We start from the raw sequence: 12,905 nt of genomic DNA, 5'->3' as shown, positions 1-12,905 counted from the left end.
AGTTTCTTTGATCACAAATCCCTTTAAGGGATTATTTTGTCAAATGAGTGACTACTCCATCAGTCTGGCTTAATCCAGGATGTTGCTGGTCCAGTATCTTTTGCCAGCCACTTTGCTCCACAAACGCAGTTTTACATTCCCACTGTGTCCTCAGGAGGAACATTTAGACTGTTCTATTCACTTTAGGAAGAAACTGAAATCAACATCTGTCAGCCTGTAAACACTGAACCACACGTGATCTGTGCAAAGAAACCGACAGAAGAATGTGAAGCGAATATATCAACAGTACCATGCTGCTTATTGTGGTGATGAGGTTAACCATTACACAATTTCAAATATTTGTTGTCTTTTGCTTGATTTCTTTCTCTGTTTCTCATTGTACTTTCAGCACGCAGCCATTTGCAGTAATTTCTTTTTATTAACTGCAAAAATGCATGAAACATGAGCAAGGTTCAACAGTGCCTGATGCGCATAGCTTTTTTCCTTTCTTGCTAGAAGTTATCTAATAGTGCACTGAAACATTTCCCAAAACTGAGGTATGACTTTTTTATGATTGGCCTATTCCTCGGAGAGAATGAAAACCGTACAACAGCCTTGATTTCAGAGGTGTATTCAATCTGCAGGCTTAAAAGGAACTTATATAACCAAATAACACAATGGAAAATGCTGATTTTAGGATACACAATTACTGGAACAGCTGCATATATAGTTAAGAACAAAAAAAAAAGAGGGTGGGGGGTCATATAACTGTAAGACCTCAGCTATTAACTTGCACACCACTTGTGGCCCCTTTATTTAGCATGAGTGGATTTGGACGTGTCCAATAATGGAGATGTCTGCTACTTCTGCTACTTAACTCTCGAATTAAAGCTATGTTGCAGAAACTTCATGAATTTCTTCCCCATTCTTTCCTTTTTATATGCATCCCAACACTTTTACAGGTTCGTTAACGCACATAAAAGGTAGTCGCCATCTGCAACATATTTAAGGTTTATGTTCCAGAAGGGAGAATGAGATATCCCGTAAAACAAACCCAGCAGCAGAACTGACAACTTTAGACAACACAGAGTCAGAAAAACACAATGATGTTTGCACATATACTATTTAGTTATTCAAAGCATGAGAAAATGAATACTTACAGTAGTGATACCATCTTTTTATTCACTAAGGCATAAAAAAAGGCTCGGAGCCAGTTAAAAGAAGATGAGACTGACAATGAAGCCCATCTGCAAGTTTAGAGATGCTGCAATTTGTGAGTCATAAATCACTATAAGTCAGTTTTGGCTTTGCTGACTGCTGCTGACCTGTCATTAGATAGGATGTGATCACCTCACTGTCACATTATCTAATGCTAAAAAACTGAATATTGGCCAGATTAACAGTTAGCACATCTTTGTAATACAAGCTGGTTTGAAACAATTTAAACAGTTGACTACAATTTTAAGAAGAAGAAGAAATTAGATTAAGAGCAGCAAGAGAGGGATAAATTCCTCTGTAATTATGGCACTGTATGTGTTTCTATAATACGTCCTTGCTTTGAATAGAAAATTATGAAATGGCAATAATCTTAGTAGAGACAGGAATCCCACATTACTGGCAGGGCAAAATGCAAAACAGGAAGACAACACAAGAACAACAGACAACCAGCCACGTGAGACCAATTGAGGAATTTGTAGATTGCTGGCAGCGCTCTCCACACGCACATCATCGTGTTTTTCATGTCCTCTTGTTTAGCCCCGTATGATTGATACACTCCTGAAGTTAATTCGTTTTTACTATCTCTGAGCAGCATAACAATGCAGGAATCCAGCCTGCTTCAAACACGTCATGTCCACGATGTGAAGCAGACCTGGCTTTAGTCAAACACCTGGATCTGCTTCCCATCCGTCAGGCTGTTTCTCAGGATGGGCGCTCATTCACGCCCTGTTAGGATGTGATCAGTCTGACGTCCCTGCTGTCCAACACCAGGAGAACCGTGCAATCCAAGACAGAAATAGTGGTGGTGGTAGTGGTGGTGGTGAACCAGTAGCCAGGGGGCAGGGGTTGGAAATCTGAGTAGAGTGTGTGTGAGTGTGTAGCTTGTGTTGTGCGTGATTGTGAATCTCTTCTGTGCCATGGGGGGAGGGGTAGAAGACAGAAGGCTTTTGCTTTAAAAAAAGAATGTGTTCATTTTAAGTGTGTGTGTGGAGGGTGGGGGTGCGGGGCTCTGACTACTGAAACTACTACAGGATTTTTCATCATTTAAAAGCACAGAGGAGAGAGAGAGGAAGAGAGAGAGAGAGAGAGAAAGAGAGAGAGAGAGAGAGAGAGGTGCAGTGGAGAGAGACAGCCTCTTAGAGCTGTGAGGCAGAAGTGATGGATTCAGCCCACAGGAAAGTGACAGTCCTCTCCTAACGGGCCGCGGGCAGCACACAACCTGCCTCAGACTCTCACTGTTGATCAGGAAACTACCTCTGCCACCTGGCTGACGTTACCAGCTGTCGCTTTTTTCTCTTCACAACTTTTTTTTTTTTTTGTTAAAGTGGATCTGGGAGCAATCTCCTTAATGTTTGAAGATTAGTTTCAACTTGATGTTCTGTTTGGCTACTGACAGTTTCTTTTTTCTTTTTTTAACAATTACAACAATAGGCTTTGAAACGCCACCTTTTCACCGGTGGAGTGGACTAAGGTGAGAAAAGGCTGAGTAACTATAGACAGCCAGAGCGCAGAGAGGACTACGCGGGGGTGCAGGTTTCACCCTTGGGATGACGTTCAACCATAAGAAACTTCAGACAAGTCTGGCAGGAGGGCAAAGGAACTGAAGGAGCCTCACCAGTATTGTGCAATTATCTCGTAAGCATGATGTAACCTTGTCATGAATCTGCAGTTACCTTATGATCTGGTTTATTTCAACAGGGTGTTGCATTCATTCAAAAGTGACTTTACTCGTTTTTAGTATCTTGAGGTAGCGAGCTGTGAGTAGACTCGGTCTCAATAACTAGTTCTAGTAGTGTGGTTAAGCTCACTTTGTTACAGCAGGCTGAAGTCAGACTTCTGTACTTGGTTTGATGATTTCTGCCTAATCCTGAATTCAGCAGTCATCATGCAGCATCCGTCATCTGACTCACTGCTTGTAGCCAAAAGGTAATTATGCTTTATGGTGACTAACTGGACTGATGCTGACTATGACAGATTTGGCCAAGGGGAGGTTAATTCAGCACAGGGGGATGCTGGTGAGTGAGCCTCTATAGTGAAGTGCCTCTTTATTGCTCATTAGGAAAAAAAACTCTGTGTTTTCAAAACACAGGGCTCTTAAAGTTTAAAATGAAGGGACATGCCCTGTACGTGTTATATGTATGAAGAGCTCTTTATGATTGTGCCGGACACAAGACTTCTTTTTATTATCTATAAATAACTGCTCATTTATAAAGAGGGAGGAGAAAAAAAAGGACAACTTTACTATGTTAAGCACACTGCAGCTTCAGGATGTTCCCCTCGACTCAAGAGGACAGGGAAGCAGGCGGTTGAATCTAGTCTTTGTTTCTGTTGCCAGGGTGGTGTTTGGATAAGGGGGCTTTGAGGTAGAATGCTGGAACTTATCGAAACAATTCCCAAGACCCCCTGCCTCCCCGTCTGAAATCACAAGAGAGAAAAAAAAAGAGCATTGAGTGGAACAAAACCTACATTAAAAAAAAACAACTTTATCTCCGCTTTTCAGTAGACAGTGGAAATTACAAAAATAAATGGCAAGCTGGTAACTGGGGTTAATCATGCCTCAAATGACATGTTACATGCTCATAAGGATTACATGCTTGAGGAAAGAATGAGGTTCGCCTCAAGGTAAAGCAATAGTGCAGATTACCATGAGCAGATTGAATTTGACTCTGATCCAACACTTATTGGGTGTCATGCAGGAGGCTCTGCCAGTTCTCAGCAGCGATGACGCTAATTTGAACATGCAGCACAAAGCCACGCGGCAAAGTGTCCACTTCTTTTTTGGCAACTGGCAAATGAGATGCTGTGTAGCCGTGCTGTGATCTCCTGTTGAGGGTGATGATGATGGTGTGATTGTGATGCATTCACACAGAAAGTAGGACAATGAATGAAGTGGGTCAGCAGCTATGGAGCATCTTACAGGTAGATGACGAGGGGCGGGGGGTGAGGGCGTAGCAGTGGTCCTCCATCTACGGGGTCCGGCGCTCTCGGTTCCGCCACTGCCACTGACTCTCGGTGTGGGTATGGCGGCTCACTCTAATGAGGTGACGAAGAATGTTTGGAATGCCATGCTCAGTCTGAAATGAGAGGGGCTGGGGTGAGAGGCATGGACCAGCCGGAGCAAGGCAGCCCACCTTCTAATTAATATGTGCTGAGCATGACCACGGCGCTGGTCAGAGACACAGTGACCTCGCCCCCTTCACCCACCCATCACACTTAATTTAACATGGAGTAAAATCCAGAAAGAGGAGTCGTGTAAACACAGACTTACCACCTGAAAACAGTGAAACCAAAACATGTTGGTGTGAAGCAGACTCGAAAAAATTACCTAAGAGGAGCTGCCAATCATACTGCAACAAGAAGGCTCACTCATTTCATTCGATCACATGTCTTCAGGCCTAGAGCAGAGTATGTATGGATATGGCACTTTTAAGGACCACTCAATAATTGCAGCGTTTGGTGGTCAGTAGCAGTTTGTTTAGGTGGACTGATCTTAGGACTATAAAGTCCACGGGGGTTTTAACAGGAAATAAGGAGGTAAAGGCTTTTCCGCTGATCCCCCTGGCAGACTATGGATAAGGTAATAACATGCTGCCTCTGGTGGGGCAGATGAGACTGGCTATTGTCCCCGGGATACTGAAAGCCAGCAAGTGTTGTTATTAGAAAACACATTAACAGGGGGAAAAACATTCATAGACATGCACAGACTGCATCACACTTGCAAACACACGTTTCACCGCAAGCTGCAAACATTTTCCCCTCAGCTTTGAAGTGTAGAGAAGCCTAGAGCAGGAGATTCCAGGCTAACTACGTCCAAAGTGGGAGTCCTCCACAGCAGGGGCAAATCACACGGCATTTCTCTGAGACAGAGCTCATGTTCCGGGGGGGGAGAAACCGCAGGAGCCGTGGACAAATACAGTCATCAGCACATTGCAGGACAGGCCCTGAGCTGCTCTATTATCATGCCGCGGGCTTACTTGTAAGCTATTATTAGTCACTTCTTCAGGGTTTGATCTGTAAGACTTTAAGACTATATTTGTCAGACCTGATTAGAAGAATCTCTTTGCATAGTGTGAAAAATATTTTGACACTACAATTTTCAGCATCAATCAGTGATTGCTTTGTCAGATGGATTAGCTTTTCTGAAAGACAGAAGAGTTTTGTGCTTTATCTAAAGAAGAAACTGTGCAATTATTATTTTTATTTTTTTTTTGCACAGGTGACGAGTGCTTTAAAGTATTGTATTACCAAAGTACCTCTGAGACCTTATGCTCTTTTGTACTGTAATTTAAAAAAAAATGTTCTGGCTGAGTAAACGATGACATCAAAAACACAGGTTACATAAGACTACCATGAACTGTGCAGAAGATCATTTCTATTACTTTTTTCCCCCCAGGAAGAAAGTGTTTACACATTTGATTCTAGACAGATAAAGCCAGAAGAGTCAAATGTGCCAAGGGTCATGATCTTGGACAGTGCTGCATTTCTCTTCTCCATGTCTCCAATCTAATGCGCTGGCTACACGCCTGGATTAACAAGACAAAAATATTTCTGCTCTCTTCCCAATTTTGTGCTCACCGTTATATGGTAGATGGTCTTTTACACAAAGATAAGCAATAACAAATGGAAGTCCTAAAGGCTGGCAATCGTTACACAGCCAATTTAGGTTTCTCTGTAATGCTTTATGATTAGGCCGGCCCACTTTGACTCCGAGGAGGTGTTAAACAGGACCCCTCTGTAATCCAATATGCAGCAGCTTTCAATTATGCTGCTCAAGGAGTTACAAGCCTTGTTATCCTTATGCAGGAGTTACATTTACCTTGACAACCAGTAGCACATTCCTGCAGAGCTTCAAAAACTCTGAAAACTTATTTTACTAATAATATAAATGAATTCTAGGGGAATAGCTCATATTTTAATTCTCCTGAACCCTTGAGGAAATGCTTAATTACACACAGGAAATATGATTTTAAAGAGATTCTAAACTGAACTTTATCTCAGATTCAATCAAGCAAAGATGAGGATAATATTAGCTGTCTTTATTCATTCATATTCATGCTGAATGCTAAAGTAAGCTTTCAGTCTCGCAGTCAAAGCAGAAACAGACGCGTTTAAAGTCTGCAAATTAAGATGAATTTCCTTCATGACTTATGATTAATCGTCTGAATGCAACCAATTTCCCGGTTTTGGTAGGAGCTATATATACACAGAACTGATGCAACATGCTCAATTCTTTAAACAGAGCTTTGAATAGCATCATCTGGTGGTGTCTCAAATTTTCCATGAGTTAAGATGTCCAGGCCTGCAGAGTGGAGCAGATGCATGTTGGAGTGCGCAAGGGACAAGCGGTGGCAGTCGCTCAAACGGAGCTGACGCCAGAACGACAAACTAAGCTAAGCGCACGATCCTACCAGCGACTTAATTAACCAAAGTGATCAGCACATCACTGTTCGGGGCAATGAGGTGTATTAGTAACTATCAAACCACGTGTGCATGTATTGCTTTTGAAGCTCGGACTTCAATTTAAAAAAAACAGGCTCAGCACATTTTGTAAATGACACTTAAAGCCAGAGGCAAAGCAACAGTGTCTGCTCACACCAGCAGTGATATGAACAGCAAAGACACTGAGACACTCAGATTTATGGATTACGCATGAATATAATGCATCTGTGACACTCAGCAGGGCAAGTGAGCCATTTTCTTTCAGTTGACTGTAGCTTTGCCAACTTCTGCCCAGCCTACACTGACATGTGTATGCATGCTGCTTCTGTACCTGTTTGTTTCTTGTGGTTAATGAAGACAAAACCAGTGTATCTTGATGAGCAAGCGTTTTCTGGTAATAGACCTATGTTAACATCAAGATTCTCTTGATATTGCATCAAAATAAGGTTTTGGTTTAAATGTAGAAGTAACAGATCGAGCATAGCTGTGTCTTCTGCTTAACAGTTGATAGTTTCCCCCTAAACATCTCCATGTTTTCCATTTTCTTACTTGCATTCTTTAGAGTTGGACACTAACTCATGGAGCCCCCTTCAGTGGTCCTGCTAGGGCTCCTTCTAGTTTATGGACTAGCCTGTGGAGTCCAGCAGACGTTGGGGAGTCGCTCAGACGGCAGCCGTGGCAGGGGCAGTACCCAAGAATTTGAGAGCAGCGAGGAGGGTCTGGAAAGAGATTTTATCTACGCAGGAAGGAGCAAACGTGCTCCAGCTGACCAGCAGCAGGACAAATGTTCCTACACTTTCATTGTACCTCAACAAAAAGTGACTGGAGCCATCTGTGTCAACTCCAAGGAGCCAGAGGCCATGCTGGAGAACCGGGTCAACAAACAAGAGTTAGAGCTGCTTAATGTGGAACTACAGAAGCAGAAGAGGCAGATCGAGACCCTGCAGCAGTTGGTCGAGGTGGATGGGGGCATCGTCAACGAGGTCAAGCTTCTGAGGAAAGAGAGTCGAAACATGAACTCCAGGGTCACTCAGCTGTACATGCAGCTGCTCCATGAGATCATCAGGAAGAGAGACAATGCGCTAGAACTGGCACAGATGGAGAACAAGATCCTCAACCAAACCTCTGAGATGCAACAGCTCACCAGTCGGTACAAAGATCTCGAGCACAAATACCAGCACTTGGCTTCTTTAGCCACCAACCAGTCGGCTCTCATTGCCGTGTTGGAGGAGCAGTGCCGGAGTCGACCTCCTGCTCGCCATGTTCCCGTGCCCCAGCCCCAGCCGCGGCCTCAGCCTCCACCACAACCCTCACCCCCTATTAACAAGCCCTACCAGCCGCCTGTAATCCCACGCATCAACAACCCAATCAGCAACGAAATCCAGAGTGACCAAAAGTCTCTTCCACCAGTTCTTCCAACAATGCCCACTGGTACGCACAGCCCATCTACCACTGACAAGCCCTCTGGTGAGTCTAACAGTCCAACAGAAAACATTTGTATTTGATGCATTGGTACCAAAACAAACCAGCTGCCATGACAAAAAGCATTCGCAAACAAAGACCGTGTTTGTGAGTGAACCTCTTAATCATTAACACCCATTCTTCGTAGTCATAGCAAATTTAAATTTGTCCCACACATTCCTAGAGGAGAGAGCTGGCCGTGAGAACAGAAACGCTGTTGTCTTCTGCCTTTTCAGATGCATATCATCAAATTGCCACGATTTAACCCGCATAAAAACACAAGCATGGCTAACTGTGTATGCCTAAATGGATACCTGGCCCTAAGCCCATTGTCCTTTTGAACATGTGCGTGCAGATTTAAGAATTGATGCGAAGGGCATTTGATGGGATCAGTTGCAGTGAATAGTACACCGCCACTCCTTTTTATTAAAAGACTTTCGTTTTGGTGGAAAAACAGCGGACTATTCCCAGCATTTCCAGTGGGAGCGTTTTCCGTTGACATTTCGTGCCACTGCATGCCACTTTTCACCAGGCTGCATGTGAACAGTAGCCTTTGTATGGATTTTTGAAAGGAGGCAAGTAATTTCCTGCCCACGGTCATGCAACTAACACCCCAAAAAGTTATTCAAAACCGTAACAGAAAGCTACACACCACGAAGAAGTAAAGAGAGGAAGACAGGGATTTGAACGGCAAACAGAAAACATGAGGATGAAGTCTAACAAAAAAGGGAGGGTGTAACTACAAACAGAAAGAGATACCCTGAGTCAATGATGTCATTTGTTCCAGCTGAACCAGGCAAGACTCAGTCATATGTTCCACCGAAGAAGCAGACTTTATCAGGCAGAACAGAGCAAGGGCAGGGCAGGGCAACTTTCTGGCTTGTATCGGCCCAACACAGACATTCCTGAGAGTAAATGGGTGGCTAAGAGTGGACTATGAAGCAGATATCATCCACAGTGATTTCTTGAAACCAGAAACATGTGTATAACAACACATTCTTTGCTTCTTTCTTTCATATGCTTGCTTTTCTTCCTCGTGTAAAACACTGATGGACCTCATCCTCCACCTCCAATGCTCCGTGCAGCCCATAATTGTCTTTCTTTTTGCATTTAAAAACTGTAACACAGGCCAGTTAGCAAACCACTCAAACATGCAATCTTGAGAACTCAAATACATTTGAACATTTTTGCAGATGAGTGTTTTTACCATATTTGCTATGCTTGGAAGAAATACAGGCACATGTTCAAATTAGGGTAGATACAGCTGCTGAAAAATAATGCAGTTTTGATGCTGCTCGGGCTGTTCTGTGCAGTTTCTTTCCCGTCTGCAATAACATTAACATCTTGGTAATATAAACACACACGAAACTCTAACGTGTTATACATGACTGAAACATTTTTGCTATTGTTTCATCATTCAGTAGTCAGGATTCCCTTTGCCCTCATGCCAGTGTTTCTTTTGGCTGCGCAATCAGCAGCCATTTCCCTTGTGATAGTAGAAGCCAAAGTCAATTCTACTGTTAAAATGAGCGCCTGTGCAGAAAACTGGGATTCCCTGTGGTAAAGTACAGTAACTCTTTGTGTCACTCTGAGTTTTTCTCTTTTTCTGACTCTCAACCTTTGAGCAAAGACTTGCAACTGAGTGTGTTTTACATGCTATGTACACATTATGCTTTAATCTTTCTGTCTAGGCCCGTTTAGAGACTGTCTGCAGGCTCTAGAAGACGGACACGCAACCAGCGGCATGTACCTGGTGAAGCCAGAGAATGCCAACCGACTTATGCAAGTGTGGTGTGACCAGAGGCACGACCCAGGCGGCTGGACTGTGATTCAGAGGAGGGTGGACGGCTCTGTCAACTTTTTCAGGAACTGGGAGACATACAAGGTGCGGCAACTTCACACCAGATCAAGGACTTTTATGGTCTGGAGGGAAGCTGGTTACTTATGTAGGGTGTTTTGACACTAACCAGATGTCAGTGACCAATGAATAGGTGACTGTTAAGCTTTCCACGTGTCTAATATAGGCTGATTGCCCCTGCATACGTCACAGCCTAATACCTCATTAATTTCAGCAATGAGGTATTTGTCACAGTGGTCTTCTGAGACAAATTCACACATACAAAACTATTGGATTGCATTTGGAAGTCATGTTAGTGTGTTGTATTATCATTACTGACATTCTGGAAAAATACTTTTTGAATATTACACCAGAACTACCAGATACATAGCTATAGAGGGCTGTGGAGAACATTACCACTTACCCAGGAGAACTAATTTCCTCTATCTCTTGAATGGGAAACCTCTTACAGTGGAAGACGGAGTTCATAGGTAAACATTTATAGGCTGTGACTCCTGATTAAATCTTAGCTCCGAGGAACAAAAGAAACTTTTGAAAAAAAACCTCTAAACCACACAAGATCTCAAATTGCCTTTGTGCACTCATCAAAAGAAGTGTTTCCACAATTTGAAACACCACAAACCAACTTATAATATGACCAGAGCCAGAAAATAGTGGCGAGCCAGGATCAAGTATGTTGGCTTTCACACTAAATGCACTGTATCCTGCTGCATTCTCAATAACAACATAACAGTGGAAATCTGGAAAACCGACTGAAGCTATAAATTCGACTCAAAGGGTCCATTTATGATAATGTTCCTTGACGATAAACAACCACAAAAAAAAAGAAAAAAAGAAAAGAGAGATAAAATTCACAATTATCTCCAGAGCAGGAGCAACGACCCTGAATCATCCCCAATCTAACCATTCAAAGCTTTTCAAACAACATTCTGAAGGGATTTACTAATTGTAATGATAATGTTTTTTTCTTAACATTGCACTTCACAGCAAGGTTTTGGCAATATTGACGGCGAGTACTGGCTGGGTCTAGAAAACATCTACTGGCTGACTAACCAGGGAAACTACAAACTGCTGGTCACGCTGGAGGACTGGTCTGGCAGAAAGGTGTTTGCGGAGTATGCCAGCTTCAGGGTGGAGTCTGAAGCTGATTTCTACAAGCTGAGGGTGGGCCGCTACCATGGAAATGCTGGAGACTCGCTGACCTGGCACAACGGCAAACAGTTCACAACACTGGACAGAGACCACGATGTGTATACAGGTAAAAATCTGGGTGACGTTCCGGCAGATTAGCTCCAATAATTTCTCCATGTTTATGAGCATAGCTTGACTGTTTCTCATTTATTTTCCACGTTTTTAAGGAAATTGTGCCCATTACCAGAAGGGAGGCTGGTGGTACAACTCTTGTGCCCATTCTAATCTGAATGGAGTTTGGTACAGAGGAGGACACTACCGCAGCCGCTACCAAGATGGAGTCTACTGGGCAGAGTTCAGGGGAGGAGCTTACTCATTAAAGAAAGTAGTCATGATGATCCGTCCAAACCCCAACACCTTCCACTGAGCATCCAAGGAACATATACTATACTGTATGCCTCCCTAAACAAACTATTTACAGGCCATTATTCTTCTTCTTTTTTGGGGGGTGGGGGACCTAGAACCAGGTCAAGGTAAATTGAGATAAAAGTGCAATATCAAACATTAGGGCAATACTCATCTCCATGACAACTTTACACATTTGCTCCCTGCTTTTTCTGAGGTGTGTACATTCTCAGTGTAAAATATGAGACAAATGAAGGCGTGCTCATTGCTCAGAAGTTATTATAGAGACAGGAAGCTTAGGTGACCCTTTAGGTTGTGAGGGAGTAGCTTTAAGTTAGGGACCCTACAATATATAGAGTTGACACAGGAAATGTATCCAGTGATTTTTTTTTTTTTTTTAATTTCATTCATTTTTCAAAAGTGCAATTTGTAGGATCAGTTAGATTTATTAACTTGTAATAGAGCCTTGATTTTTTTTGGCCAGTTTTTTTTTTCTTTTCCAATTTGAAAAACTGCACAGTTTCATGTACCCGGCGACATCTCCTCTTTTCCTCTTCTCTCTCTGTCTCTGTCTTTTTTTTTTTTTAAAACCTTAAACTGTTAGCGAGTACAAAAACCAGATTGACAGTATTTTATGGAACGTTTTTTTAAGATCAACGTTTTTTTATATTCATTTTGAAATCTTGAATAGCTTGAGCAGGTATCATAAAATTTGCTTGTATAAATCAAGCACTGTATTTACTGTATAAATCTCGTGGTTTGTTGATGTCAGCAGATCCAACAAATTGCGTTTGTACATAAGAAATTTGTAAAATAATGTATTAAAAAATTGTCATGACACTTGTAATTGCAATAAAATATGTACAGCTTGTGCACGTTTTTGTTATTTGTGCCTCGTGGGTCAGTAACGTCAGCGAGTAGGCACTGAGTAGTCATAATGTACAGTCAACAAAACAAGTTTTTTTCCTTTTTAATGGAACTTTCTATGATTAAGACACTTCTAAAAGCTTAACCATCACATAGTGTATAATCATCAGATGTTCCTTATTATACTGAAGCATTAAGAATGTGGCTTATAAAATATAACCTAATAATCTGAGCAATATTCATCAGAATAACTGTGTAAAATACTTTGTGTTTTTACTGCGGATAAATGTTCATCTACGTAAAAGGTTTCTAATCAAATTACCCCAATAACTGACTTATAAGTGGAATATTGCTCTTTTAAACTTCTTCTGAGTCCTGTGCTCACCGTGCCAGTATTTTATGTTCATCATAATTGCTACCTTGCAGCATTCAGTGCTTTTCACAAATTTGCTTTTATGATGTCTTTTACTGCAATAACCACATTCTGTTTTGCTTTAATTTGCTCTAAAACAACTCAGCAGCTTACATAACATCATTAAAAAGCTTA

At 42.1% G+C, this 12,905-nt stretch overlaps 1 protein-coding gene across 1 annotated transcript; it reads left to right on the top strand.

The window, feature by feature from the left end:
* The first annotated feature begins 2,023 nt into the window (after nt 1-2,023).
* On the top strand, nt 2,024-12,362 carry angptl2b (angiopoietin-like 2b). Its single transcript, XM_085179474.1, has 5 exons — nt 2,024-2,832; nt 7,199-8,103; nt 9,789-9,982; nt 10,943-11,213; nt 11,314-12,362. Exons 2-5 carry the CDS (start codon nt 7,215-7,217, stop codon nt 11,511-11,513), a joined length of 1,554 nt encoding a protein of 517 aa, XP_085035600.1. The 5' UTR covers nt 2,024-2,832; nt 7,199-7,214; the 3' UTR covers nt 11,514-12,362.
* Nucleotides 12,363-12,905: the final 543 nt, after the last annotated feature.

This window comes from Neolamprologus multifasciatus, chromosome 12 (assembly GCF_963576455.1).
Source record: "Neolamprologus multifasciatus chromosome 12, fNeoMul1.2, whole genome shotgun sequence".
Lineage (NCBI taxonomy): Eukaryota > Metazoa > Chordata > Actinopteri > Cichliformes > Cichlidae > Neolamprologus > Neolamprologus multifasciatus.
The sequence above is the reverse complement of the archived record's forward strand: the minus strand, read 5'-3'. Positions and strand labels throughout refer to the sequence as shown.